We start from the raw sequence: 27188 nt of genomic DNA on the forward strand, positions 1-27188 counted from the left end.
GAATTCTAGTAGATTGGTGAGGCATGATTTCCCTTTACAAAAAAACATGTTGGCTCTTCCCCAACAAGTTGTGTTCATCGATATGTCTGAAAATTCCGTTCTTTACTATAGTTTCAACCAATTTGCCCAGAACTGAAGTTAGGCTTACCAGCCTGTAATTGCCAAGATTGCCTCTGGAGTTTTTTTTAAAAAATGACGTTACATTAGCTGTCCTCCAGTCATCTGATAGAGAAGTTGTAATTCAAAGTTAAAGAATATTATTTTGCCCATTTTCCTCTACTTTCTAAAATATTCCCCCCCCCCCCCAGAATTAGTTTTTTTCTGTACTCACTTTTGTACTTTTCTCATAGATCTTTTAATTAGAAAGCTGAGAAGAAAGGGTGGGGGAGGCAGAGAAAGGGAGGGGAAGTGCCAAAAATCCAATACAAAGATGATATCAGATACATTACATTTCACATTCTTTTGGTGTTTAGAACAGAATAAGAGAGCCTGTTGGAGGAACAAGGCAGATTAGCCACATGTAGAGTTGGTATATCAGACTCACAAGGAAGACGAGAGTAGAGTTTTGTTTGTTTATTTTGTTTTGTTTTTTTAATTTGTGTTGAAAAACAGGGGGTTCATATTCTGGGGTATCGGGACATTTGATCTATTCATCTTCTTCCTGCTTCCTGGGGTTAAACAGCAAGTTTCTTCTAGTCAATTCAGATCTACAGTTCCCATTCACATATCTGGGACTTCTTTGATTCAGAGGACTCAATGGGCCAATATTTAGGAAAACAGAATTTTACGCTTAATTGTCAATCTTCAGGGAGGGTGTTTCAACTAACTACAGGGCAGAAAAAGGAATCTCATCCATATGTAAATTTCTGAGACTCTTCTGTCCCAGTAACTAACAGTAGTTTGACAATATTAATTAAATATCCCATCTTTTAATCTTTGAGGGTGGAATGGAGAATGATTCAGTACCAATTTCAATTTTTCTGGGATTCCTTAGACAATATGTTTCATACCCTGGGGTGTGAAGTGGTGTTCACCTGTTGTTTTAATTTTCTAGCTAGAGTTAGAAGTGGCTAAGCATGATTTTGGGGTAAAATGGGATGGTGCAAATTTTTGCTGTGGCACTGAGAGAATAATGGATTCAGATTTTAACCTTGCAAACCACAAGGGCATGTAGTTATTAACAATATTTTCAAGAGATAGTCGACATCTACATACATCACACAGTCTTCCACACAGGTAGATCATGGAAAGACCAGGACCATAATCACACCACTTTTCACCAATGGACAGATTGGGTCAGTGAGGCAGAGATCTGAATGGGGTGCGATGCAAGAAACATTTTTTTCTGCAAGGATCTCCAAGGGAGTGCAGAGACTTTGCCACTGGTTTGGAGACCAGGACATATGCTGTTCTGTGCAGCTATTCCTTTGGGGAGTGCTGAGGTGGCTGATGGGATCAGCAAGGGCTGGACTTGTGGCTGGCTCCAGAGGAGGGAGGCAGAACAACCACAGTTTCCATGCTAGGTAGGCTGTGGTTCAGATTATGTGACTGATTAAGGCAGGGGGAGTCAGAACCCCCTTCACACTCCTGCATGGGACACCCAGACCTAGGACTAAGTGAAGCTACTTGCTCACTTATCATCTTCCTAGAGCATGTGGGTGCAAGGGGACTGGGCAGGGACTGGGCACAACCTCGGCTTCACCCTCTGGAAGCTAAGCAGAGTGATTGAGGCAGCTCAGCAATGTGAGTAATAGTCTAATGCTGGTGCAGGCAATTTATGCACCACCCCTTCAGGGCTGAACCTCAAGTAACAATCGAGTAGTGCATGGTGATTAGTGGTGCAATTTCTAATTCCCCAAGTGCTAGCTGGTTCATTTGTCCCTTCCCCAAACACCCTCACTATTACAGTTATTGAATCGATTAAAGTTCATTTTCCTTCAGCTCATGTTGCTGCCCCGGTGAGGCATTAATAACAGCATGGATGTTCCTGGCTGCTCTCAAAGCAGATTTCATAGCAGTGTCGATCCAGGCATGAGGCTGGGCTGTGAGTTCTCCTGAAAAATGGATTCTTCCTTCATTCTGAAACAGAGCCTTGGAGTAGTCGACATATTGGTACTGGGTGAAGGAAACATATGAGCCCATGGAATATCTGTCCAGGCCCCATTTCTTGATCACATATTTATTGCAGACACTCTGGATATAATCTTTGGGCACCTGGTGGATTTCTGCCAGGTCCTCCAGCACCACATCAACACACTTTTCATCACTAAGGGAAATAAATAATTCAGCATCATCGCCCCAAGTGTAGGAAGCCAGGATCACGCCCAGGCCACTGGGGAAATTGTGGCTGGGGTAGTAGACGAATCTGGATGGGCGATCAGTGATTGATCTCCCGCCATGGATTCCATCCTTCTCCCAAAACTTTTTAGTACAGGCCAAAGCAATCTTAACGTCCTTTGAGTAGTGAATGGAGCGCAGGGCATGGGTCTTGAGAGGAGAAAGAGGTGGAGAAAATTTAATGAGCCGTGCGGCTTTTGCCGTGGTTGTGACAAGGACATAGTCGGCCGTCACAGATAAGGGGACCGATGTGTTTGCCCTACGGTAAAACACTCTCACTTGGTCACCCTTGGTTAGTATCTTCACTACTGGAGAGTGAAACTGAATACTCCCATGAATATACTGGTAGAAAGCATTAGAAAGTTGATCGAATCCCCCCGTTATCTCATCGTAACTGAAAGAAAGAGGGAAAAGAGATTATGGTAAAACAATGACATCCTCTGACAAGTTATCTGAATGAATTTCACAAGAAGAATAATTATGAGGAGAGCTGTAAGGAGCTTCATAGATGAAGATACAAGCTACCCTCCACTGATTCTCCAGCTCCAGCGTCTAGCAGAGTGCCAGGTCTGCTGTAGTTAAGGTGAAGACCAGTTCTATGATTAAAGATTCACTCTTCCAAATGCTCTGGAAACCTCATGATTACTCACATTGCCTTGGAATTAGGTATGTTTCATAGGATTGTGGGTAGAATTAGTGATCCTAATTTGGGGTCATTTAACAAAAGGGTTCGTGAGATACAACAGAGCTCTGCCCCAATATGCCCATAGCACATACACTCTTGAGTTAATTATTGAATTCCATAGGAACCCACCCAGCTAGAAGCCATGGACTCTTTCAGTAATGTCCTGCTCACCCTGTGTGAAGGGACCTTTGCATTTCATGGCTAGTGAATTATACACATACCCTCTGTGACTACTGAGATCAACAGTGCCTTTGTGAAAGAAGGTGACCAGCTGCATTGATAGAAGGGATGATAGATGGATGAGATAGAATGAGGTTGCAGAGGTATTTAAAAATGGATGGTTAGATAGACAGATCCTACCACAGGCACATGTTCTTCCAAATATAAAGCAAGTAAATAGATTCATTTCTTCTCACCTGTTGTTGGAGAAGATAACATGAGCCATGACTGAGTGAAGAAATGACATGTAAAATCTACCATCTTCATTCAGCAAGTCACCAATCATGTCGATGGCTCCTCTACTTAAATTTCCTTCTTTAATCAAATACTCCTGGGTGGGGAAGAGTGGAGAGGGTGGAAGGTGCATGCATATTATATCCTCATTTAGAAATGACAGCCAAAGAGATATTTCATTGCAGATGAACACAGAAATTATTCAGTATGCATTAGGGATGGGCAGTGGTCAAACCTATTCACTACCCCCCTGTGTGATTTGTCTGCTTCCTCATAACCAATCATTAAAGTAAGGTTGATGCTCACTTTCAAGACACAATCCCTCACCCCTTTCCATTCACAGGATGAAATCCTGATCTCAGTGAAGTCAATGGGAGCTTTGCCATTGACTTCAATGAGCACAGGATTTCATCCATAGTGTCCATACCACAGTTTAATTACCTTGGATTAGAGAACTGTGGTCCAGACAACACCTCTTATAGGGTAAAAGTAACAGTGGGAGGAAGACAGAGGAAGGTTGTCTCATTCAAATAACTGTGGATGAGGATACAAAACTGGATGTCAGCTGGGATGGGAAAAAGAGATGCTAAATCTATTACAGAGGAGTGGAGGAGAGTCCTGTCTTCACGACTCAAACACTGGGTGTATGGGAGCACCAAGACTGCTTGCTTTCTATGGGCTGGTGTTTTGGGTAGAGAGAAGCAGAGATAACGTGGATCCATGTCCCTGCCCTCCTCCTGCCAGAAAGCAGATCCAGGAAGACCCAAGGGGGAAGTCCCCTGTATGTCCCCTGAAGACCCATGAATAGAATGTACTACCTCTGCCCAGCCAGGATCTTTAGGAGAAGTCCCATGCATTATCTTCTACCATGACTGTGTGCATGTGGCAAGATCTATCCCACAAGGAGTTCTATTGGCTAACGTAATGAAAGGTTTAGGAAACTAGAAACATTTAGATTCAAAGATGCTGGAATGCCAACTTCCATTACCTTGGTGGAAAAGGAATCATATTTCTCTTTCAGAGCACTGCAGTCTGTTGTCACCTGGGGAGCAACCAAGAAAACAGTCATTTGTTTCATGATCATGGCTCTGCCTTTAAAGGTTCCCCTTCACCACCTCACCACACCCGTATGTGATTATGTACTTAAAGACTAGGGCTCTACCAAATTCACGGACAGTGGAATCAGAGGCAGGGACAGGGCTCTTACCGGTCCCCCGGCTCCAGTTGCTAGTCTCCTCTGGGATGGGGAGGGATGTGACTTACCCTTCTCCTGTGCAGCCACTCTGGGGGGGAGATCAGACCCACCTCTGGATATCTACACCAGGATCTCCCCCTCAGCCCGGCCGAGACTAGCAGTTAGGAGCCCCCAGCTGGGGCACTCCCAGCAGCCCAGGGAAATCAGACCCAGCTCCACCTCCAGAAACCTCTTGCAGCTGCAGAAAGCTCCAGAGGGTGCTGTTGTGAAGGCAGCACAGAAGTGAGGGTGGCAATCCCACAACCCCGCCTCAACAGCTTTGCAACACCCCCCCATCCTCACCGGCCTCCTTTGGATTGGGACCCCCCAGGGTTACCACTCCATGAAATTTCAGATGTAAACATCTGAAAACATGAAATTGATTAATTTTCAAATCCTATGGCCATGAAATTGACCAGAATGGACCATGAATTTGGTAGGGCCGTATTAAAGACAGTATCCTAGTGCATATGAACAAGGGGGCGAGACATGAAATGACTGCTCAGGTGAAAGAGCTGTTAACAAGATTGTTTTAATAAGGGTAAGGGAGCTTTTTGTTTTCCACTTCTACGGTTCTCTAGCTAACTGAACTGCTTTCACTCAGACTTTCTAAAATATAAAAAATAAATAGACCAAAGGGAAACCTTTCAGTAGTGCCTAAATTAATTTGGAGCCTTAACTCCCATTTTCACAAGTGACTTAGGTACTCGGGGGGGGGGGGGCAGATTTTCAAAGGTATTTAGGCATCCAGAGATGCCAATAACCACCTGCTGGGATTTTTGAAAGCATGTTGGGTTGGGATTCGCAAAGCATTTAGGAATCTAATTGTCATTAAAATAAGTGGGAGTTAGGTACGTCGGTCTTGTGAAAAAAACACTAGGTGCTAGGGCCCACATTTTGAAAGACATTGCTGTGCTCATTGACACACTGATTTAGGAGACTAAGGGTACGTCTATTCTTACCCGCTGGTTCGGCAGCAAGCAATCGAACTTCTGGGTTCGATTTATCGCGTCTTGTCTGGATGCGATAAATCGAACCCAGAAGTGCTCACCGTCGACTCCGGTACTCCTGCTCGGCGCGAGGAGTACGCGGAGTCGACGGGGGAGCCTGCCTGCCGCGTCTGGACCGCGGTAAGTTCGAACTAAGGTACGTCGACTTCAGCTACGTTATTCACGTAGCTGAAGTTGCGTATCTTAGTTCGAATTGGGGGGTTAGTGTAGACCAGCCCTAAGTCTCATTTTGAGATGGTGCAATTGACAAAGCGATTTAAGTGCCTAACTCCCTTTGTAATTGATTGGAGTTAGGAGCCTAAATATCTTTGTGAATCCCACACTTAATCATCTCAATCCCATTGACTGTCTATGGGAATCCTAAGTGCCTAAATCCCTTTTAAATATGAGATGTATGCTCCTCAGTCAGTTATCTTTAAACATCTGGGCCTAGATTCCCACAGGGACTTAGGCATTGCATGCTCAGTATTGCAATACCTAACAAGTAGGTGCCTAGAAATGCACTGGGATTCACAAAGTCTGAGTTAGATGCTCAGGTTCCTACCTGGTGAATGGAAGGAGATAACACCCAAGAATGGGAACCACAAAAGCTAGCATGCCAAGTCACTTAAATGAGCCAGTGGGAGATGCCAAGGAGGGGTGTGTGTCCTAAGCCCTACTCCTCTCAGCAGGGCTTAATTTTTAATGAAATGTTCAAGCAATTTTTTTTACATTCATAACTGATGTAGCAAGCCCAGTAATGCCGGGGTTATGAACTTCCTAGCCTAGAGGAGCCAGGGCTCAGTTTTGGCAAGCCCTGGCACAAATTAAGCACTGTCTCTCAGGCAGGTCAGCACCTAAAACCCAAGCTCTGCCAGCTAGCCTGGGTTGAAAGGACTCTTCAACTTGAGCGAGATGGTTTTGTGTCTGTGGATGAGACAGGTTTAGGGCCAAAAACTGATGAACAGCCCATGCTAACTTTGAAGTGAAGACCTACCTACAGTACATGAGTCCATTCCACAACACACATACCTTATCCAGTGTCTGCTCATAAAGTTGAGTGGCAGATTTTCCCTTCTCTGCGGGATGCACAGGGTACCGCAAGATATCAGGGTTTTTTTCCACATCTTTATATCTTGCTCTGACATTGTTAACCAAATACCAGGCATTCGCATCAATATTATAGAATGTATTCAGTTTAAGTCTAAATTGTTTAATAAATTCACGCACAATCCTAAAGATAAAGGAAAGAGGAGACAAAAAGAAAATGTCAAAAATGTGAAAGAATGTTATATGCTCATATATGATCCTCTAACAAAAATCAGATGGCTCCTACCTATGTAATTGAAATTATTTGTGGGTATATGACCCTAAAGATATATTTCACCTGAAAACAATCATGCAACTAGTGCTGTTAACTTTTTTCAATTGTGAAATTTTTTGAAATATTGACATTATTTCAGTTTTGCAGGGCTCACATCAGACTCACTTTCACAACTTCTTAATTAAAAAAATGGGGGGGGGGGAAATGTACTACAAGCTCAAGTTTTCAGTAAATGAGCAACATTGATAAGTATTTAAATAATGATTTGTTTCCAATAAAAAATGTAGGTAAATGTGTCATGAAAAACATTGGTAAAAACAGGAAATGCCATTTTTCAATGAAAAATACTTTTTGCTTGAAAAATTTTGACCATCTCTTCCAATCAGAACAGTCCCATTGACTTCAATGATTACACATGATGATCAAGTATTACATCTACTAATTGTAAAATCAGACTCTTTCTCACTCATTACAAGACACATGACAGCAAAAGCGGCCCGTTCCTAAAATTCTTCAGAGCAAAAAAAGATCAGATATATACATGTATTTGTAATAACACTACTAGGGGGTGTATCTGCAGGGATTGAACCTGGGACCTAAGGATTTAAAACAAAACCCTGCAGTGGTTGAGCTACAGGGTAAGGGAGTAGCAGACTCATAAGCAGAGCTGTTTGTGAAAACTGTTATTCTATTGCGAGAGAAATACTGGTATTTTCATGTTGTTTTCATCCCAGAGTGTGATGAAAGGTTCTGAACATAAATGTCAAAACATCTAGACATTCGCAAATCAAAATGTTTCAATTTGGTTGGCTGACTTGAAATGAAATGTTTGTCTGCGACTGCCTGAGCAGCCACAGCCAAATCTTTGGTTCCCTTTTGCTTCTGGGGGAATTAATTTGGAGTAGTCCTGGGCCCTGGGATCTCTATGGTCATTTAGCTGCACTGGCTGGTGCAGTAGCAAGCCATTACTTAACCCACTCTCTGCTTCAGCCCACCCACTCCCAGCCCCTTTGTGCAAAAAGAGTAACAGCTCCAATTTTTCTCCTTCCTGCAGATAGGCTGATGATTCAACGCAGTGCTTGTCGTCCACATGAGAGAATAAAGGGGTATTTTAACTATTCAAATCTGCACCTCCAAAGATTTTTTCCCCTAGGAATTATCATAAAAATCTTTAAAATGGGATTTCCACTATTCTGAACAAGGTTGGTGGCTGAGCAGGGTGAACCGTATATTACCTGTGATGTTTTGGCAAACGCATGGGTCCCAGATCCATGTACCAATCTCGTTCTCGATAGGTCTCGATGCGTCCTCCCAAGTGGCCACTGGCTTCCAGAATCAGAACCTAGGAACATGGAACACAGGCCATCATTTTTAATCCCTTGTCGGTATATTTCTCTCTTGTATGGTAAAGGTTTATTTGGTCATCACAGAAATAAAATTAATATTTTATAAAAGTAATTTTGGACAGTAAGTAAGCACTCAGGCATTGATTCAGGAAAATGAGTAAGCATATGCTAAACTTGAATTTGAACTCCCTAGGATTTAAGCACGTGCTCAAAGTAAGTATGTACTCAAAATAAGTATGTGCTTAAAGTAAGTATGTGCTCAAGCAGCTTTTCTAAATAGAGATGTATTTCTGAACTGAGATCTCAAGGATCAGATTCTAATCTGGTAGTTTTTACACTAATAGTAAGTGTATAGAAAGTACATGTACTTTCCCATGTATTGTAAGTACCAGATTTTCAATGAGAGAGTGTTTAGTACAACAACTAAGCACTTAAAGTATAAGTGCACAAGTGATCTCTGTTGATTTTTCCAGCCTTGGGGGGCTGTAGTTCTTGGGTGCTCTCTAGAGGGAGAGTTGTGGATGTGTAGGCAGTGGATAGGGATAATGGATTTCAGTCTTTCCCAAGGCTAACAGGAGGACCAAGAGAGTAGCTCCTTGGAAAAACAAAACAAACAAAAAAGACCAGGTTGCAAATTAAGGTTGTTATGGGATGGCTAATATCAATTTTCACACATAGAGAATTTTGTTAGAAACATGTGGACTGTAAAGGGGTTATGGTGAAGTGTTTGAGTCTTTTGGAACATTTGCTTAACTAATCACCATCTTCATAAAATACAGTGATTCCAGGGCTTATTTGTTACAACATTATTATTTTTTCTTTTGGTTATGTTGTTATTTCTCTAACAATCTTAAGTTTAAGTCAATTAACTTTTTGTCTGGAAATGAAAAAAAAAATCTGCCATCCTTCTTTCTTCTTTTCTTAGTTCACCCAGCTTACTTAAATTCACCTCCTTTGGTTCTTCTGCATTGTTAATGCTATGAAAAAGAAACAATAAGACTATTTCAAGGGAGCACGGACTCCCTGGCCTTTCTCTGGCTCCTCTCAGTCGATAGAATTACCTTGCAACCAGCATCTCTCAACAATTTGGCAGCTGTGAGTCCACTGATTCCTGCCCCAACAATCACCACCTTCTTTGAACTACACCTTTTTTCCAATCCGTTTTTGGCAATATCCACCAGTTCGTCATAGTCAGGGTCATTGAAGCATTGTTCCCACTTCTTCAGTTTGCCAGGCAGGCTCTCCAAGCTCGGGAATGCCACAAGGAGGAAGAGCTGAAGAAATACTAGAGACAGATATACAAAGAAAACAGATGACACAGGTGAAGGCAACTCTTTCTCTGAGAACACAGAGCCCTCAGTAATGTTATTGACATGATGCGCCTCAGCTTTAGGAAGAGGCTAACACCCTCAAATGTGGAGCTCAGTTGTATGAACAAACTAGGAGAGTTATTATGATCAAATGCAGTGAGCATATAAGCTAAGGGAAGTTAATACTCAAATCCTCTAACAGTTGATGCACTCTTCTAAACTAAAATATCACATGGCCCATTCAAAATGTTTTCTACACTGAGGGTCCTGGCCCCCACAGATACATTTAAATCTGTGCATCCCACAGAGAACTGATGATATGGGGGCTGGCTGTCCTGTGAGGGAATGGCGCAGGACAAATTCATATGATGTAACTGATAATTAATATGGAGTTATACCTATCTCATAGAACTGTAAGGGACCTTGAAAGGTCATCGAGTCCAGTCCCCTGCCTTCACAGCAGGACCAAGTACCATCCCTGACAGATTTTTGCCCCAGATCCCTAAATGGCCCTCTCAAGGATTGAACTCACAACCCTGGGTTTAGCAGGCCAATGCTCAGGGCAAGAAATAACCACAAACAAAGGTCAAATTGAAGCAGTACTGAGGGTTAGTGTATTGCTTGCTTCCCTTATTTGCACAATTATACTCACACACACATTCCATGCATACTGGTGACAGGCTTTCGACACAAGTGTTGCTTTCGATCTTAGGTGACTGAGACTGGCCAGGTTCCAGCTTCCCAGAGATCGAACCACTAGGTGATGAGAGCCCGCGGAATCCCTTTGGATCTGCGGGAGGGCTCTACTTCTTCTGGTCCGGTCCTGAGTTCTTGCTGTCGTGGGTTACATCTCTCTCTGGCCACTACTGCCGTAGGTGTATATACAGTCCCATATACACCTTGATTATCCTTACATGGTAATATTTCGGTTCAAGCCTTGTAATTGGTTTCTTACACTCATACTATCTCACTCACTCCTTACATATTAATTACATATTCATAAGCATGAATACAATTGGTAATATAGCTTTAAGCAAGCCCCTCATATCAGCGAGGACTTCCACTGGTGTTTGTGGTTCAGACAGGAAGCTGTGTAAACTGCACTTCAAAAGCAAGGTAAGGACATGACAGGAAGTCTACACAGACACAGGCAGAGACTGCTTGAAAAGGCAGATGCAGGGGGACCATGGGCTGTCCCCATGGAGCAGGAGCTGCTCCTGCCTGGCAGAGGCCAAGCCATGGATGGGGGCCACGGCCGACTACAATAACAAGGTCTTCAAGACTTGACCTCATGGGTTGAATTGAGGAACCTAACCAGAGTCTTCTTCACAGCATTTAAAAACTCAGTTCTGCTTTTCCTTTCCATGGTGCAGGACAATTTTTTCTTCTGTTTTTCCAACATATAAATCCCTGATTCCCCCTCTCACAAAGCACAAAGGAGTTCCCACTCCTGCTGAGCACAGCTGTTTAAGTGTCAGACAGCGAACAATGTGGTTCATCACAGAACCAATTCCCACTCCAGTTAGAGCTTTAAAAGATCAAATCAACCATCTAAATTCTATTGTATAGTTCAGAGCAACCTTAGCAGCGCCCACATCACCCTTCCTTCCCAGGCTTGTGTAGGCAGCATTGTTGAACAAAAAAGAGGTGAACTTTATACCCCAGAGCTCTCTGACAGTCCCTGTGGGCCACTGGCCACTGAAATAAATATATCTTGCAAGACGCGGCATAATATATCTTGACTTTTGTCAGGCTTTTGACAAAATCCCACAGGACATTCTCATTAAAAAAAACCTAGGGAAATATGGTCTAGGTGAAATGAATATAAGGTCGGTGCAGAACTGATTGAAAAACTGTACTTAAAGTGTAGTTATCAATGGTTTGCTGTCAAACTGAGAGGCTGTATCAAGTGGAGTCCTGTGGAGGTCTTTGTCTGGTACTATATAATATTTTCATCAATGATTTGGATGATGGAATAGAGATTATACGTATGAAATTGACAGGTGACATCAAACCGAAGGGCTTGAAAGCACTTTGGAGGATGGGATTGGAAATTGAAAATGATCTTGGTAAATTGGAGAACTGGTCTGAAATCAACAGAAAAAATTCAATTAAGACAACTGCAAAGTACTATACTTAGGAAGGAAAAATCAAAGGTACACATACAAAATGAGGAATAACTGGCTAGGTAGCAATAATGCAGAACAAGATCTGGGGGTTATAGTGGATCACAAACTGAATATGAGTCAACAATGTGAAAAGGCAAATGTCTGTATTAACAGGCATGTCGGATGTATGACACAGGAGCCGATTGTTCTGCTCTGCTTGGCTCTGGTGAGGCCTCCACTGGAGTATTGTGACCAGTTTTGGGCACCACACTTTAGAAAGATTCGGATGAATGGGAGAGAGTCCAGAGCAGAGCAACAAGAATGCTAAGAGGTTAAGAAATAATGAGCTATGAGGAAAGGTTGAAAGAACAGGGCATGTTTGTTCTAGAGGAGAGGAGGCTGAGGGGAACATGATAACAGTCTTCAAACATGTAAAAGATTGTTATGAAGAAGATGATGATCAATTGTTCTTATGTCCACTGAGAAAAGGACAAGAAATAATCAGCTTGATTTGTCACAACAGAGATTTACGTTAGATAGTAGGAAAACTTCCTGACTGTAAGGATAGTCAAGCTTTGAAATAGGTTACCTAGGGAGGTTGTGGAATCCCCATCATTGTAGGTTATTAAGAACAGGTTGCACAAACATCTATCAGGGATAGCCGAAGTATACTTGGTGCTGCCTCAGCACAGAGATGATGGACTAGAAGAACGCTTGCGGTCCCTTCCAGCCCTACAATTCTGTAATTTCTGTGATGAAGTAAAGGATGTCTGAGCCTCCTCTAGTTTTCCTTTGGAAGTCAGCATAAAGTGGAGCAACTCTGAACCTCCTTTAGTTTACACCACTGGCAGACAGAGATCCCCCAGATCAGGGAGGCAAAAAGCTAAGTTTGGTCCAAGCTGCAATTCAGTCCAAGAACTGAGCGATTGAAGAGATGGAGGGGGACTATCTGCCATATCTGGAGACATAGTTAGTGCCTCATTTATAGTACCAAATGGAAAGTTTAATTTTTGTTTTGTGGTATTGAAAGAATAAGGCACTCTTAAATTTTCCTTAAAAGCCAGTATGGTCTGCCCATTAAATCCACGACTCTGGGTGAGGACAGAGCCATATATTTCAGATTGACTGAAAGTAACTGAGCACAAAATGTATCCAACCCTTTGAGCCCAGGAATTATATAGGGTCTCCACAGGTAGAAACGCACGTATGTAATGTATTTCCTGCAACAGTGTGAGAACTCCAGGAAGATCTGGATTGAAGGCACTGAACGTTGTGTGTCACAGTTCAGGGCAACTGCACCTGTGTTTCCCCTTCCCCACCCTTAGGCTTACAGCTCCCCAGCCATCACCCCTCTTGGGTGGAGACCTGCATCTCCCTCCTTCCTGACTGGGGTATTTCCAGGCTGCACAGCTGCCAGCCTACACTGCAAATTCCCTAGCAAGTCAGACTACTCCAGCAGGCCTACTTTGCTTTCTCCTCAGATGTCATAAACAGCATAACTGTCCACTTCTCACCACAAAGCTCTTTCGAAACAAGTACATTCATTCTTAAGGTGAAAGCGTTACAGAGGCTATGTCTACACTACACAGCTTTTAGCGACACGTCGGTGTCGCTACAGCCGTGCCGCTAAAAGTCGCGCAGCGTAGCTGCTGTTTGTCGGCTCTCCTGCCGACAAAAAACTTCCATCCCCAAGGAGCGGCATTTGTGTTGTCGGCAGGAGAGCATTCCTGCTAACAAAGTGCTGTTCACACTGGCTCTTGTCGTTGCCAAAACTTTTGTCTTTCAGGATTTTTTTTTTTTAAACACCTCTGAAAGACAAAAGTTTTGTCATGCAATTGCCAGTGTAGACATAGCCAGAGAAAATCTATTAAAAACAATAAAAGAACTTAGACACGCAATCCAGTAAGCTTACCAGAGACCACCCTAACTCCAGCCAGGGCAAGTGAACAGCCCTACAAACCCCACCAAGGCAGCTTTCTGTGATCACAAGTTCATAACAGCTGTTCCTCAGGACAAGCACCCTCATTAAAAGTTTAGTCCCTCCTTTATACAGCCAGGGTCTTTGATCTGTAAGATGTAAGCAGAGTCAGGATGAGCTCTACCTTGACATCTGGTGGTGAATTATGGCGAGTGTGGAAAGAACCTCAGGCTGATCTTGTTTGCATAGGCACACCCACATGCCAAGCATAAGCCCACAGCAACCGAAAGTGGTTACTTTGGCTGGTGTGGGATCCCCAGTTTCTCTGTTATTGGGGCAGGAAGAATAAAGTGTTGTTACCCTGATTATGTGAATCAAGGCCAGTGGAATTGTTGTATGCCAGAGGGACTCACCATTACCTAAGTAGCACTCGTTAGACAAGGGGCATGGGTTCCAAAACCCAGTGAATTGAGAGAGGATAGGAAAGGTATTTGTACCTGATGGTATAGGTCCCCTTTAAGGGCCTGAAACACCAATTGCACCACCTCTGTGGAATAGCAGAGCTAATTTTGATTCTATTGAGAGTCTAGTTACAGGCTGCTATGCAGAATTCACTTTGGGCCAATGGTGCACAAGCACTGGGGCTTCCCTACTACTAGCTGCAATCATTAAGAGCTGAAATCACAAAAGAGCTAAAGTTACTAAGAGCTGAGATCACTGTGTTAACTAGTGGGGGAGCCTGAAGCTATATTGCTAAGCGGCTGGCGGAGCAGTTTGCGGGGATGGCTGGAGGAGCGGAGCCTTGTGGAGACAGTTGGAGGGGCCCAAGGAACGGCGAGTGGAGTCGTTTGTGGGGACAGCTGGAGTGGCTCACAGGTCGGTGAACGGAGCGGAGCAGCTGGTAGAGCAGAGCAGTTTTTTGGACGGCAGGAGCGGCTCACGGGATGGCTGGTGGAAGTGGACTGGCTCGTGGTGAAGGCTGCAGCGGAAGCCCATGGAGAGGCAGCCGTTAGGCCTCGGATCACGTAAGGTGCCCCTTAACACCCTGTGTGCCCCCCCTTTGAACTCTGGGGCTGCACTGACCAGGGACAGAGACTTTGGGGGTTGTTGGACTTTTGGGACTTTGGGTGATTCTTGGGTTGCTGGATTCAAGAACCAAAGGGAAAGGACACGGCCCAATTTGCTGGGGTGGGTCTTTTGCTCAGGGTTTGTGTTATGAATCCTGTTTGTGGTGTTTTTCCAATTTACTGCTGATGTCGTTTTCCTGATGTCGTTTTCCTCATTATTAAACATTTTCTGCTACACTCAGACTCCGTGCTTGCAAGAGGGGAAGTATTGCCTCTTAGAGGCGCCCAGGGGGTGGTATATAATTGTCCCAGGTCACTAGGTGGGGGCTCGAGCCGGTTTTGCATTGCGTTATTGAAACGGAACCCCTAGATACTGAACCCGGCCCTTGTTGCTGCCAACTCAGATGGGCAGAAGGGTTACAAAATAGATAATTTGCAGGCAACGCTTTTCTCCTCAGGGTTTAGCTTCAAAAGGCTAGGAACTTGCCCAACTGGAAGTGTGACATTTGCATACCCTTCCTCCTGTGGATTTCCTGGGAAATTCCCTTAACTTTAAACATTTACATTGTTTCAAATAGTCCTTTTAAGATCATAACACTTATCAAAGTGTTTATCAAAGACTTATCAAAGACATTTGCCATGTCTCCTCCCTAGAAATGTCCCCTACAATCCCACAATGATAGATAAACATTTGCATTTTTAATACAGTGAACTCCTAAAATATTGATGCTTAATTTCGTAAGGTTTGTCTAGGATATTGCAGGAGATTGCTATATTAGTCAAACCTAGGTTCTTCTTACTCTGAAATTATCAGCATTCTTTTCCTTATCTTTTGTCTGCGATAGGACTGACATGGAGATGATGGGGCTGGAGAGAGAAGTTCTGATGCCAGCGATATATTCGCTATTACATTGCAGAACTAGAGATGTCTGCCAGAGCTAAACACCAACCAGAGATTATTTGGCAGAGGTTATAGCCATCAACAGGCAAGCAGGAGTGCTTGCCTTCAGAGCTCAGCTGGGAACATAAAAACAGTGTGGATGGAATTCATCCTGGTGGAGAATAAAGTCCTACACACCACATGAGTTCCATGTTCACTTGCTCCTGAAAGGAACAGCCATCTTCGGGATGGTATGGAGCCCTCTACATCAGAAGGTATTCCTGGAGGAAGGGACATAAGGATGCGTGGGATGGGAATGGTCACCATAATTTCATTTTTTCTTTATTGATGGATTTGAAATTAGTTTGCAGGCAAGTGAAGCAGGTGGAAGAGGAAAGGAAAACAAATATAATGGCTATGTTGGACCGCTAAGCATCCAGCAGCAATCTTTGATCTAAGGAAACACCTGCAATTTCTTTTATTACTTTTTTCCAGTCATGTCCAACTCAATTCAGTTGTGGGCGGTGATATACAGCTGAACAATTCCTATGTTTGCTTCCCTCAACCTACCAAAGCTATTTCTCTCTTATTTGAAATGAACCTCAAGCAGCTAATCCTCATAAATGCCCTGATCTCCCGCAAGCATGGGATCATCAGGTTCACTGCACTGTCAAGGGTCAAATGAGAGGGGATTATCATCAACACATTATCATCAGCAAGGCCTTACAAGTGCTGTATGTTCTCCCTCTCCTCTGTAACCATACACCATGAGCCTCTCATTGTCACAGCCTAATCATCCCCTCCAACTAAGTCTATACAAATAGTCTCACTCAAAGTGTGGATCTGGCATTGACACTTCCCAAGTTTCATGCCACCAAGTCAGGTATCTTGCACTATGGAGAAGTAACAGAAGAAGTCAGTCGACTGACAGAACTTTCCCGCTGAAACAAGTGAAGGCTTTGCAAATAAAAATTTCCCAGTGCAGAAATAAAGTGAATTAGTGCTAGACAGAAAATTGTATTTTCCTTCTTTTTTGTTATTTATTTGTATTTTTTTGTAATAGACTGGTTTCATTTTTTTCTCAGAAATGCTCGTGGAAATGTTCTGTTTTACTGACAAAAAACCAAGCCAAACCCCCTGGAAAATAATCATTTTTCATTTTTTTCCAAAATATTTCAATTTTTGAAAACAAACAGAACCCCCCCCCCCCCCCCCCCCGCGCGCCAACAAATCAGCATTCAGTCTTTATTAAAAATGACTTCCTAAACAAATAAAAAATTCCATGAACATTTTTTATTTGGAAAGCAAATCAATTTTCCACTGAGTAATTCTTCATATGATACATTTTCATCAGCTGTAAAATTAATTTAGATTTCCACATTTGCATTCGCAACTCGTTCCTCTTCCTTGGTCAAAATCAAATCTAAGGGCTTGTCTACACTTACCGGGAGATCGACAAGCAGCAATCGATGCATCGACCGCAGATTGCTCTCCCGTCGACCCCTGTACTCCACCAGATTGAGAAGAGTAGGGGGAGTCGATGGGAGAGCATCTCACGTTGACATTGTGTAGTGTGCACCTCGTGGTAAGTAAGTCTAAGCTATGTTGATTTGAGTTACACTATTCACGTAACTTAAATTGCATAGCTTAGATCGAATTTCCCCATGTAGTGTAGACAAGGCCTAGAATAACTGCCCCCCACCCCAGATACTTCCTCCACCTTCTGAAACAAAAAATGGTTTCCAGTTTGGACAGAGCAGAGCTATTACACCAGCGTACCACAATACAATTGATTTTGCTGTGTAATTGAGGCCAAGTGCAACCAAAAATATGCCATTAGTGCTGTTGTCTGCCACACTTAAAGAGAAGTAAATGATAATGGGAGAACAATGACTGAAAGAGAGAGAGAGAGAGAGAAAGAAAAAGACAAAAAGAGAGACACCATAACAAGAGAATGAGAAAGATGTGAAACAGGAAAGTTAATTGAATATCTGGTAGAGTAAGATGTTCCCAAAACGATAATCTATCCCCATCCCTCTGCAAAAGTTTTAAGAGAAGTTTCACTCACAGAACTTGTCCATGTCTCAAGTGGAAGCTCAAGTCATCAAGGAAACCCTCTCATTTTATACATACAACTAGCCTGGCTGATAAATAGCCTCTAGGGAACTGCTAGCTCCATGTCTAATAAAGCTTGGAGATCAAAGGGCTTCCTCCTGTGATGTATTCAGCACAGCTTGTGGGTTGAATCAGCACGTTCCGGATACATGGGACTCAGGATCAAAGAATGTGTGGGTGTTGAGAGGCTCTGCCCTTTCCTCAAGTCCCTCTGAATCTGGTAGCCCTCCATTCTTACCTGAAAAGCATGTTCTTTTCCCTTCATCTCCTTCTGCCTCCCTTGATCCTCTGTGCTCCATAGCATGCCCACTGAACCCAATAGTGTATGTGATACTTTATAGCCTTTTTCATAGTCATATACTTTAATCACCATGCAAATTATGGCTTTGACTAGACCCATAACAAAGGCACAAACTCCCCAGTCTTTATTTAGGATCCAGTCCTGCAAGTTGCTCAGGACACTCAGAACCTCACTAGATCAGACCTTATGGTTCTGGGTAGCACCCAGTTCTCTGAATTTCAAACGGCTCGGGTGTTTCCATATTCCAATTTTACCGTGCACCCGGATAATGGAATTGGAGCAAATCCACGTAAATAACTAGGATGAGTACAAGGAATATACAGTGCACTTGGTATCAGAGACAGTTATACATGACACAAGGAGCAAAGCCAATTGTCTGTGATACATAGTTGTTATATCCTACAGAGAAAGGAAGATGTTTGGCTGACATTTCTATTCAGGCAGAGCTAAAGTCGTTTTGGTGCCTTGTTTGAAAAGCACAATTCAAATCTTTATTTCTTCAGTTTCATAGACTCATAGACTTTAGTGCCAGAAGGGCCCATCATGATCATCTAGTCTGACCTCCTGCACATCACCGGATACAGAACCTTGCCCACCCACTCCTGTAATAGACCCCTAACCTCTGGCTGAGTTACTGAAGTCCTCAAATTTTGATTTCAAGACTTCAAATTACAGAGAATCCGTCATTGATTCTAATTCAAACCAGGAAGTGAGCCATGCCTCATGTTGAACAGTAAGGCAGGAAAAAACCAAACACCCCAGGATCTCTGCCACTCTGACCTTGAGGAAAATTCCTTCCTGGCCCCAAGTATGGTGTTCAGTTAGACCCTAAGTATGTGGGCTAAACTGGGAAAGAATTCTTTATACTAACAGAGAGCCCTCCCTCTTCAGCATCCCATCTTCAGGCATTGGAGATATTCACTAATAGCAGTCACAGATGGGCCATATGCCACTGTAGGACACCTTATCATACCATCCCCTCGATAAACATATCAAGCTCAGTCTTGAAACAAGTTCGCTTCCCCTCCCTCTTACTACTTCCTTTGGAAGGCTGTTCTTGAACTTCATTCATATGATAGTTGTCTAATTTCAGGCCTTAACTTGCTGATAGCCAGTTTATATCCTTTTGTTCTTGTGCTGACATTGGCCCTTAACTTAAAGAACTTCTCTGCATCCCTGGTGTTTGTCCCTCTGATGTATTTATAGAGAGCAATCCTATTTCCCCTCAACTTTCATTTTTTTAAACAAGCCAACCTTCTTAAGTCTTCTCTCATAAGGCAGGTTCTCCATTCCTCTGATCATCCTAGTAGCCTTTCTCTGCACGTGTTCTAACCTGAATTCATCTTTCTTAAACATGGGATACCAGAACCCGTACACTCCCTTGTCTCTACTGGAAATACCTTGCTAATGCATCTTAGGACTGCATTAGCCTTTTTACACAACCACATCACATTGGTAGCTCATAGTCATTTTATGATCAACCAGCAGACCCAGGTCTTTCTCCCCTCTGTCACTTCCAACTGGTAAGTCTCCAGCTTACAGAAAAAATTCTTGTTGTTGGCCCCAAAGTGCATGACCTTGCACTTTGAACTACTAAATTTCATCCCATTTCTATTACTCCAGTTTTCAAGGTAATCCAGATCTTATTGTATGATATTCCTGTCTTCGTCCACATTGGCAATACCTCCCAACTTGGTGTCATTTGCAAATGTTATTAACACATTCCCACTTTTTATGCTAACGTCATTGAGGTAAAGTTAAATAAGATTGGTTCCAAGACTGATCCTTGAGGAACTCAACTTGTAACCTTCCTCCAGCCTGATAGTTCACCTTTCAGTATGACCCGCTGTAGTCTCCCCTTTATCCAGATCCTTACTCACCTTTCAATTCTTGTATTAATCCCCAGCTTCTTCAAGTTAATGAAAATTTTCTCATGTGTAACTGTATCGAATGCTTTATTGAAATCAAGTTAAATTAGATCTACTGCATTTCCTTTGTCTAGAAAATAATTATCTTCTCAAACAAAAAATTCAGGTTGGTCTAGCATGATCTGCCTTTTGTAAAACCATGTAAAACCATGTTGTATTTTATCCCTATTGCCATTTATCTTTTAAGCCTTTAATTACTCTCTCTTTCTAAATTTGTTCTAAGATGGTTGTTCCCAAACCTTTTCCCTGCATGACCCCATTTTCGGATATATTGCTTCCTGTGACCCCAGATAGCATGGAGGATACCATTCAAAAATAGCGTCCTCCATGCAGCTTGGCTTCTCACGCACTATATGTGCAAGGTCATGCCACATCAAGGACACCATGTTGCTTTAGAAAAATGGCATCGTCCACACAGTGTGAGCTTGCACACTTCTGGTGTTTGCAACGTCATGCTGCATGTTTTACTAAATAGCATCTTTCGCATACTTGGGATTGCCGCAACCCCATCTGCTCATGGAGTGGCTCCATGTGAGGTCATGACCCACAGTTTGGGAACCACTGTTCTACCACCATGGATACTATTGAGGTCAAACTAACGAGCCTGTCATTTCCTGGATCGCTTTGTTTTCTTTCTTAAATATAGGTACTATATTTGCAATTCTCCAGTCATAGGATACGACCCCCGAATTTACAGATTCATTAATCATCCTTGCTATTGGGCTTTCAATTTTATGAGCCAGTTCCTTTCTTATTCTTCAATAGAGATTGTCACTCTGTCTGGAGTGTTTCACAACTGTGCATGCCTACCTCAGGGCAGACTGTGAAAAACAGGGCAGACACCCCAAACTGGTGATATGGTCTATAATCACATTTTAACAAGCCAATAACAAATGTGAATTCCTAGATCACTATAACAGTTTTACTATGGAGTCGCAGACTGGTCCCCTGAGACTCTCCAGTCTGTCTTGTCACCTAGGCAAACTGGACTTAGTGATAAATGGTCACTTACACCAAAAATCACACCACGTTCAAGTTGCTTCCGGTCCCAAGAGACCAGTCACTTACTCTAGATCAATTGGTACCATAGATCTGACACCAAAGACAACACCAGTAGCCAATTCTGTAATGAACTTTCTAAAGGTTTATTAACTAGAAAAAAGAAATAAGAGCATTATTTACAGGTTAAAGCAAGCAAACGTACACACAAAATGAGCTGCAATCTAAATCCTAAGAGAGACAGAGTTGTAATGTTTTGTTAATTCAAAATATCTTTCAGAGCAGACCCAGGAGGTAGCCTCTGGGTCTGGCTTCAGTTTGGTACCTCTGGCCCTGTGAGAGACCAAACAGCAAAGAGATGAAAAATGTTTCTGTGTCTTTGTTTGATTTCCTTCTTTCAGCTTCCCAGTCCACAGGACAAGCTTCCTTGCACGTAGCATTTCCAAGGTGTGATAGGGACATTAACCAATCCTTTGTATTGCTGTGTTCCTTGATGGCCCATTTGATTTTGATAGTTCCTCTGGATGGGGGCCAGGGGAACACTCTTCCCATCTGGATTCACAAGTTTAGAGTAAACATTTTCAAAGTCGTAAAGCAAAACTAACATATTTCCTGCTAGCATGAAATACAGACATTATAAATAAGATTAATGCATGCAGCAACTTACAAACATTCTATAGAGTCTAAACACTGAATACATTCTTATAAGACTAATACCTATTTTGAGCAACACTAACACGCAAGTGAACTGGTCTGATCTTCAGCTATGAGTTTGTCAGTTCTTAGCTAATGCTTGCAGCCTTGGCAAGCGCTGGCCTCTGGCATGCCAGCATCACAGAAATTATCTGGGGCTCCTAGTTTGGTCCCAACAGGCTGTTTGAGTCTGCGTTCCACCTCATATGTGGTAATTTCTACTTCCATATTCTTGTTCCCATGTGTCATTCTGGCCTTGCCCCCAAGCTCCTCATTACCCTTATTAAAAACGTAGGCAAAGCATTTAGGTGTGGACCATACCTAAATTATCTTTAATCTCCACCCGTCTTCAATGTTTAGCAGTCCCACTTCTTCTTTCCTGCTTTCTTTTTATTTAGCTAGCTAAATAACCTTTCTTATTTGTTTTAATTTCCTTTGCAAGGTCCACCTCTGTTTGGCTTTTGGCAATTGTCACTTTATCCATCCAGGTAGCTTTCTTTGTTGATTCATCCCTTCTTCCATTCCTTGTAAGCTTTCTGTTTTCTCTTAATCACCTGTTTGAGATGCTTGGCCATCCATGTCAAAATATTTGAAATTTTACTTCATTTTGAGCTCTAATGGTCTTGAAAGGTAATATGCACTCAACAATGAATGGTGAATTTTGCCTCATGTCTCACATTTTGAATTAAAACATCATTTTGGCTTGGATTTTGGAAACTGAGAAAAAAAGTTTTCCTCTTTCAGTTTTCATTATTTTCCAGATTTCTCCCTTTTATGCCCTTTCAAAAGGGAGGAAAGATAAAACATATGAGTGAGGAGGTTGAGAATTACTCTTTGTATTATGTCTTTACTGTATTCCAAGTTATAAATTGTGAAAACATCACTTAAAGATTTTTCAAGATTTGTTTGTGAAAAAAATTATTTTACATATTTTGTTTTTTCACCCTTTTCCAGTTGGTAATAAATATGTAAAAAATGTTATTTCCCCTATTTTCCATTACTTTCTAAAACTCCTCCCTCAGCCCCACCAAATTTGGGTTTTTCCCTACTTTCTTTCACTTTTGTATCTTTCCTACAATTTTTCCATTGGAAGGAGAGAGAAAAGGAAAAAAAGGCAGAGAAAAGTTGGGAAAGTACCAATATTGCAATAAAACAAAGAGAGGATACTGACATCATTCAATTTCCAAAACCAGAAAAAAACCCTGACATTTGGAGTCAAATCCTTGAAATATAAAAAATATTGAAAATCTCTATTTCATATGAAACTTTTTCATCATTCAATTTTGTAAATTTTCCATGAGACAATGGAAATTATTTAGTAAAAAATAAAGAGATTTTCCCATTAAAAATTGTGTAGTCAACACAAGCACTGTTTTCAGTGGGAAAAGAGTTTGGTTGACACATTTTGACCAGCTCTAGGTAAAGTTTCCTTCCCTGACTCAGTCTGAGCTAATATTTTTGGCCAGGCTGGAGCTATATTCTGACATTCTAGCTCTACAAGGTGGCTGTTCATGTATGTATGTATGTATGTAATGTAATGAATTTTAGTGGTAGTGTGGGAACTCCTAGCATTACCAGGAAAGGCTGGATTAAAGACATTGACATTCTTGATAATTACTCTGTTCTTTTTACGCTGCAATTATCTTCATCTCCTTGCAAATGTTTGTAAGTGATATGCTAAGAGAGACGCAAGGATGATTGGGCTGGAGAGAGGAATTGCCACCACAGCTATTTTTGCAATCACACTGCAAATCTGAAAACGTTCCCTGTAGATTAACTTCCATGGATCTGAATACCAAGCATGGATTCATTTGCAGAAATTATGTCCAGCAACAGACAGGCAGGAGTACTTAACTCCATCTCCCAGCTGGGAGCACGAAAATGATTTAGGGTGAACTTAACAGAAGGTTATGGATAGATTTTTATACCTCCATGAGAATAGCTGGAGGCCAAGGGCACAAAGATGTCAGAACCATAGAAGACCGTCACCATGGTGATGTGTGAGGTGCATGTGGAGAAGGCCTTGGACCTCCCCTCAGTTGGATAGATCCACAAGATGGCCATTAGGATGAAAGCCTAAGATACCAAGATCAAGGAGAACTGAATCAGGAGCAGTATCAGCCCCTCAATGAAGTCTACCACCTCACTAACCCGTATGTCTATTCAGGCCAGCTTCAAAATGGCCAGCACCTCACAGAAGAAGTAGTTGATCTTGTTCAGGCTGCAATAGACCAGGCTCATGGTGTGAAGATGATGTGCCTTGTGGCAAAGAGGAAACCTCATGTCCATGAGCCAGTTGCCATCCTGGCATTGATCAGCCTGCTCGTGATAAGGGTACAGCACAGAAAGCGGCAATTGGCTAAGTATCAGTTGTAGGCCATCATGGCATGGAGGACACAGTCGCTTATCCCCAGGAAGAGGAAGATATACATCTGGGTGATGAAGCCAGCATAGGAGATACTCTTCCTCCTGGAGAGGAGGTAGAGCAGTATCTGGAGCATAGTGGTAATGGTGTAGCTGATGTCCAGGAATGACTGGTTAGCCAGTAAGAAGTATGTGGAGATGGTGTGATGTTACTGACATAACCTGTGACCGTATAGATCATTGTTGCAACCACTGTTATATATTTCCAGCAAATATTGTACAAAGGTTGTCATGTAAGGTGTCTATGGAAAGGTTATGATTTGCTGATTATGATTATGCTATCTGTATGTGTGTATCATTTTTGTAGCTGAAGTTATGAATATTGGCTAGGTACTTTTATCTCAATATGTTTTGATTCTAAGTAGCCTCAGCGAAGCATTTGGTCAGCTTCTTGAGAAGGGACTATTCTCAGTAAGTGCCCAATCAAGAAACACTTAAGGGACAATGGACTTTGGAAGACGCCAATCCACATCTGAGCTTTCCTGGGAACGTTCAAACTAGATTGTAAACAATGGCATCGGCCTGTAAAGAACTGAGTCATGCATGGACATGTGACTTGCCCATGTGACTCCAAAAGCCATCTTGCTGTAATTTTCCACAGTAAGAACAAAGAAGTGTCCTACCACCTGGAAGAGACTATAAAAGGCAGCTGCCTCATTTCCATCTTGTCTTCAATCCTGCTTCTTACTTCTGGAGGAACATTGCTACAAACTGAAGCTCTTCTCTGTTTGGCTGGTTTGGTTTGCCTTGGCGTGCAAAGGAACCTCAGCCTTGGGCTGTAACTGCCCACCTTTAAGCAATTTGTCCTGAATTAGTACTCTCAGTTGGGTTCCACCAGAGCCAGCATTGTTACAGATGGGAGTCCCAAAGAGGTTTTCCAGGATGATGGCCTGGAAATCTGAAAACAGCAGCAGCTCCATCCTCCTATAGATGGAGAGAATCCCAGAAGGCTAAAATCTAACATGGAGCTTTTGCACTTGGAGCTGGCATCCAGGCAGGGTCTACATGGCCGTGCAGAAGGACATGGAAAGCCATACTTAGCTGAAGGGATAATATGGACCTATCTGATTATCCCATTGAAGGCTAAGTTTCTGTTGTCTGGGAACTCCAGGACATGGGATGAATGTCTGTGGCCAAACTCCTTTCTTTTGTACTCCCCAGAATAGGTGGGGTGAGCATTTGCAAGAACTTATTGACAAGGTCCATGGGTGGTGGGTGATGCTTCCCTTTGGGGAAGCTAACCACCGTGACCCACCTCTTCCGGCCGAGACCCTGCCCTATCTTGCTGCTCTCAGCTCCCCCTCCCCCCCGCCCATGGCCCAGGACGGGGGGTGGGGGGGGATGAGAGCTTGGTCGGGGCCCCGGGATGGGGGGGGGCTGAGAGCTTGGCCCCAGCTGGGGTCAAACTCTCAGCCTCAGCTGGGACCACAGTGGAGCTCTCTGCTCTGCCTGGGGCTGGGGCTCCCCCATTTTGCCCATGGCCCCATCCATGGCCCCACCCCATTCTGCCCCTTCCCTCGCAGCCCTGCCCCCGTTCTGCCCCCACTCCGCCTCTCCCACCCAAGGCTCCTCCCCTGTGTGCTCCTTCCCCCGTCCCCCGCTGTGACCCCACAGACTGGAAAAGCTCTGTGCCCCCGAAGTGGCTCTGAAGCCACTTAGCGAGCTCTCCTCCAGCCCTGGGACTATGGTGGGGGAGATTTTTCAGGAGGTCCCAAATCCGCCACTGCCTCTCCCTCCCCAGTGTCATGGGATTTGGGGAGGCTTAGCCTCCCCTGGTCTCCATTATGTGCTGCCCGTGACAAGGTCCCTCTATCTATTTGCCAAGGGGTTTTCTGCAAGAGTCTCTACTGGGGTAAGCATAAATGGGGGTCAACTTTTATAAATTTGCCAGGTGCCAGTTCGATTTTAAAGCCCAAATGTAACAAATACGATTTGCCTATTTTTGGTAAATATTATAGCTCATATGTGTATGAAATTTAATAAAGCCACCCCAAATCCAGAGATGGTTACCTTACTAATTTTAATGATAGGATCATCTCAGGACAACTTTTACCTTGGACAGTTCTTCTCAAATCAGGACATTTTGCTATTCTTAAGCAAACAGTTTTATTAATTCACCATCAAGTCTATGTGTATACAATCAACAGTTTAAAGAAGGCTTGTAGATTAAGTTTGGATGCTAGCAGTTCCAGGCACATACTGAATACAACATACAGTTGCGAAAGCAATTGACATAGGCTAATGCTGGGGCCAAGCACAGAACAATCAAATTGTCTACAGTTCTTTCTTACAACAGTTACTTTATAATAATCAGTTATCAATTCTTTTGAACTTCTAATACAATTAACATATATAATATAACTCTTAAAGGAATGAAAGTTCCACTTTGTCTCCTGCTTTTGATGAATATGCTTAATTCCTGCTGATTAGTTTGAGAGGGACTAGTTTAAAACATCAGAAGGAATCACATAAAAGTAGACCTACATGGGAATGGAATTTTCCATTTCATAATAAATCTTGTAAGAGTTCAGAAAAGGTAAGTGGTTTTCCTGGCTGCTCAGGGGGCTCCCAGGCAGCCAGCCATACAAGTTGCTTCAGAACCAGGAGTCCCTGAGACCCTGATAGCTCACCTACCATTTAGCTGGCTGGTGGGTGACCTAGTTTTTGACCTATGTGTCTGCTAGCATAGAAAATGGCAATGGAACTAATACATTCCTGCAGAACATTGGCGCTGACTATGTAGGTGCTCTGGGGCTGGAGCATCCATGGAAAAAAATAGTGGGTGCTCAGCACCCAACGGTGGCCCCGCCGATCACCTCCTCCCCCTCCCCCCAGCGCCTCCTGCCCTCTGGCAACCCACCAATTAGCTCCTCCCCCTTCCTCCCACTGCTCCCCTCTGCCATGATCAGCTGTTCAGTGGCATGCAGAAGGCACTGGGGGGAGGGAGAGGAGCAAGGGCAGGGCACGCTCAGGGGAGGGGGTAGAATGGGGTGGGAAGAGGGGGGGCAGGGGTCGAGTGGGAGCGGGGTCTGGAGAGCGGGGATCAAGCACCCCTGGGCAAATGAGGAAGCCAGCAC

General features: G+C 43.1%; 1 protein-coding gene and 1 pseudogene across 1 annotated transcript; both read right to left on the reverse strand.

The window, feature by feature from the left end:
- Nucleotides 1-1920: 1920 nt before the first annotated feature.
- Nucleotides 1921-17732, reverse strand: LOC135888176 (L-amino-acid oxidase-like). The gene is made up of 7 exons (XM_065415991.1): nucleotides 17720-17732; nucleotides 9430-9653; nucleotides 8258-8364; nucleotides 6731-6932; nucleotides 4464-4517; nucleotides 3439-3572; nucleotides 1921-2731 (listed from the first exon to the last, which is right to left on the reverse strand). The coding sequence occupies exons 1-7, from the start codon at nucleotides 17730-17732 to the stop codon at nucleotides 1921-1923; spliced, it is 1545 nt and encodes a 514-aa protein (XP_065272063.1).
- A 5863-nt stretch (nucleotides 17733-23595) lies between these two features.
- Nucleotides 23596-25031, reverse strand: LOC135887518 (olfactory receptor 13C9-like; annotated as a pseudogene).
- Nucleotides 25032-27188: the final 2157 nt, after the last annotated feature.

Source organism: Emys orbicularis, chromosome 13 (genome assembly GCF_028017835.1).
Source record: "Emys orbicularis isolate rEmyOrb1 chromosome 13, rEmyOrb1.hap1, whole genome shotgun sequence".
Classification (NCBI taxonomy): Eukaryota; Metazoa; Chordata; order Testudines; family Emydidae; genus Emys; species Emys orbicularis.